A 2688-nucleotide genomic window follows, 5' to 3' on the forward strand; every position below is an offset into this window, starting at 1 on the left:
CCCCCAGCGAGAGTTGGCGAGGCAGACTCATGGCATCATAGAGTATTACTGCAAGCTGCTGGAAGAGGAGGGAGCTCCTCAGCTGCGCACAGCCCTCTGCATCGGAGGAATGTCTGTCAAGGAGCAGATGGAGGTGGTGAAACAGTAAGTGAGATTGAAAAATCTGTTCGCTGCCGTGCCGTTTGGAAGTGTTTAGCTACGTCATTCTGAGACAAACACAGACACTCGAGAAGGGGTCCCTATGAGCCGTGTCACGAAGTGTAACGTCAAAAAGCAGAGTAGCGACTTGTATTTGAGGATCTTTTTATATTTGTCGTATTGTTTTCAGTGGCGTCCACATGATGGTCGCCACCCCGGGAAGGTTGATGGACTTGCTCCAAAAGAAGATGGTCAGTCTTGACATTTGCCGCTACTTGGCTCTGGATGAGGCGGACAGGATGATTGACATGGGGTTCGAAGAAGACATCCGGACCATATTTTCCTATTTTAAGGTGAGGCACTTGTGGTGTAAATAAGCGATGTTGGGGAATTGGACCATCGACATGTTTTTATCAGGGCTGTCCAGGTTTGCGTCGTGAGAGCCACTGTCCTGCAACCATTCTCAAATACACCTGAATCAAATGAATGGCTTCTAAGGAGGCAATTCAGTTATTTGATTCAACTGTGTTGGACAAGGGATGTGCCTGAAAGTTGCAGGACAGTAGTTTTTGAGGACTGGACTTGGGCTCCTAGCTGATTAAAAGGAACGGGGTTTTGTGGAAAAGAAAAGTTAAATGGGTATTGTGGCCTAATGTGGTAGAAGTTTGAGGAGAGATTCATTTAGTGCAAACTGAAGTAAGACTGGAGCGCAACAGAACATGGAAAAAGTGAATTGCTGCAAATACTTTCTGGATGTACCATAAACATTTCCTGGTTTCTTAAATTATTTATGAAATACTTGATATATTGACAGACAAAGCCTTCTGTGATCGAAACACGTATCAGGATCATAAAACCAACCACATTTTGGAGATTCCAGCTGTGTGGAAAAAAAATGACTTTTTTTGGCTCGAGCTAAACGGTCCGTTTAGTACTTTCTGAAGCGACCTGGGCAAGTGTAGTTTAAGTAAGCGAGTGGTCAAATCTGGAGTGATTGTTTTACAATACACACATCACAGTGCAGTTGTTGCAGTTTTCATGTTCCTCTGATCAGTGATCTGGTTATTTTATTGTATATTTTCGTCGCTGAATAGAAGTATTTTATTTTTTTTTTACATGCAGAAACATCTACATGCTTTCTGGTGACATTTCTCTGGAATAAACTTTCTTTTGCCTAAATTGTGTTTTCAATCTGGATTTCTCCTGATTGTATTTTTATTTTTTTGTTTTCTTTGTTTTTCATTGCTAAGTTGTGATTTTTCTCACACTCCTACAGCTCTCAGAGGAAGTGAAAGTTAATCATCTGGAATTGGCCACGTTGTGTGTTCCAGCTGCTGCACTCAATCTGTGGACGCAGACCATTTTCTCCGTCTGTAAAATGCAAAGCAGCCTTCCTGATTTTGTGTGTTTTGTCCGTGTTTTCTAGGGACAAAGGCAGACCCTACTTTTCAGTGCCACTATGCCGAAGAAGATCCAGAACTTTGCCAAGAGTGCTCTGGTCAAACCGGTCACTATTAATGTGGGCCGAGCCGGAGCTGCGAGCTTGGATGTAATCCAGGTACGTTTTGTCTGTGTCGCTGTAAAGCTTCTTCTCAAATCTTCTCATAGATTTCATCTTGAAGATTTTTCATGAGCTTATTTAACTTTTTTCCCCCCCAATGCAGGAAGTGGAATATGTCAAAGAGGAGGCCAAGATGGTGTACCTGCTGGAGTGCCTCCAGAAAACCCCACCTCCAGTAAGAATCTCGATGTACTATGCAAACATCCTGACAAAATGAGCGGATATACATAGTCACCGTTTGTTTTGACAGGTGTTGATATTTGCTGAGAAAAAGGCCGACGTAGACGCCATCCACGAGTACTTGTTGCTTAAGGGAGTGGAGGCGGTGGCCATACACGGAGGAAAAGGTATGCAGAATTATGTCGATGCTGCTACGCAAAGCTATTAGGAGACAAAAACGGTGAATGAAGGAGTGTTGAACCCAGCATGAGATTTTCTTCTAAAATCCGCTTGCATTACCTCTTTAATACCAGCAGATGTCGCCCTTCTTGCGAGCATCACAAGGCTCAGTGAGGCAGTCACTAATCAGGTGTAAAAACGAAGGTTTTATTTGTCGATTCTTTTTGCAGATCAGGAAGAAAGAACTAAAGCCATAGAAGCGTTCAAAGAAGGGAAGAAAGACGTTTTGGTTGCCACAGACGTTGCATCTAAAGGTCTCGATTTTCCAGCCATTCAGCATGTAGTGAACTACGACATGCCTGAGGAGATAGAAAACTACGGTAAAGAGGGATATATGCTGATCAATAAATCTACACAAGATTGTCACATTATGTAGTTGGGTGTGGACTTCTTCTTCTCTAATGTCTCTCTATCAAATTCTTGTTGTTTTAGTCCACAGAATAGGAAGAACCGGACGATCAGGCAAGACCGGTATTGCCACAACGTTCATCAATAAGGGCTGTGGTGAGGAAACATTACTTTTTTTTTTTTTTTTTTTTTTTTCATCACATTATTTCTCCCCAAATTTTTTTTTTTTTTTCTTTTTTGCT

General features: G+C 42.3%; 1 protein-coding gene across 1 annotated transcript in view; it reads left to right on the forward strand.

The window, feature by feature from the left end:
- Positions 1-2688, forward strand: part of ddx41 (DEAD (Asp-Glu-Ala-Asp) box polypeptide 41) — a 23247-nt gene that overhangs the window by 10226 nt on the left and 10333 nt on the right. Inside the window, exons 9-15 of the mRNA XM_015031907.1 lie at positions 8-144; positions 329-491; positions 1565-1696; positions 1803-1874; positions 1950-2046; positions 2269-2418; positions 2531-2602. Coding sequence (XP_014887393.1) covers positions 8-144; positions 329-491; positions 1565-1696; positions 1803-1874; positions 1950-2046; positions 2269-2418; positions 2531-2602 — 823 coding nt within the window. The remainder of the gene's footprint in view (positions 1-7; positions 145-328; positions 492-1564; positions 1697-1802; positions 1875-1949; positions 2047-2268; positions 2419-2530; positions 2603-2688) is intronic.

The sequence above is a fragment of the Poecilia latipinna genome, unplaced genomic scaffold (genome assembly GCF_001443285.1).
Source record: "Poecilia latipinna isolate Pla-1442-1.1 unplaced genomic scaffold, P_latipinna-1.0 Scaffold222, whole genome shotgun sequence".
Taxonomy (NCBI): domain Eukaryota; kingdom Metazoa; phylum Chordata; class Actinopteri; order Cyprinodontiformes; family Poeciliidae; genus Poecilia; species Poecilia latipinna.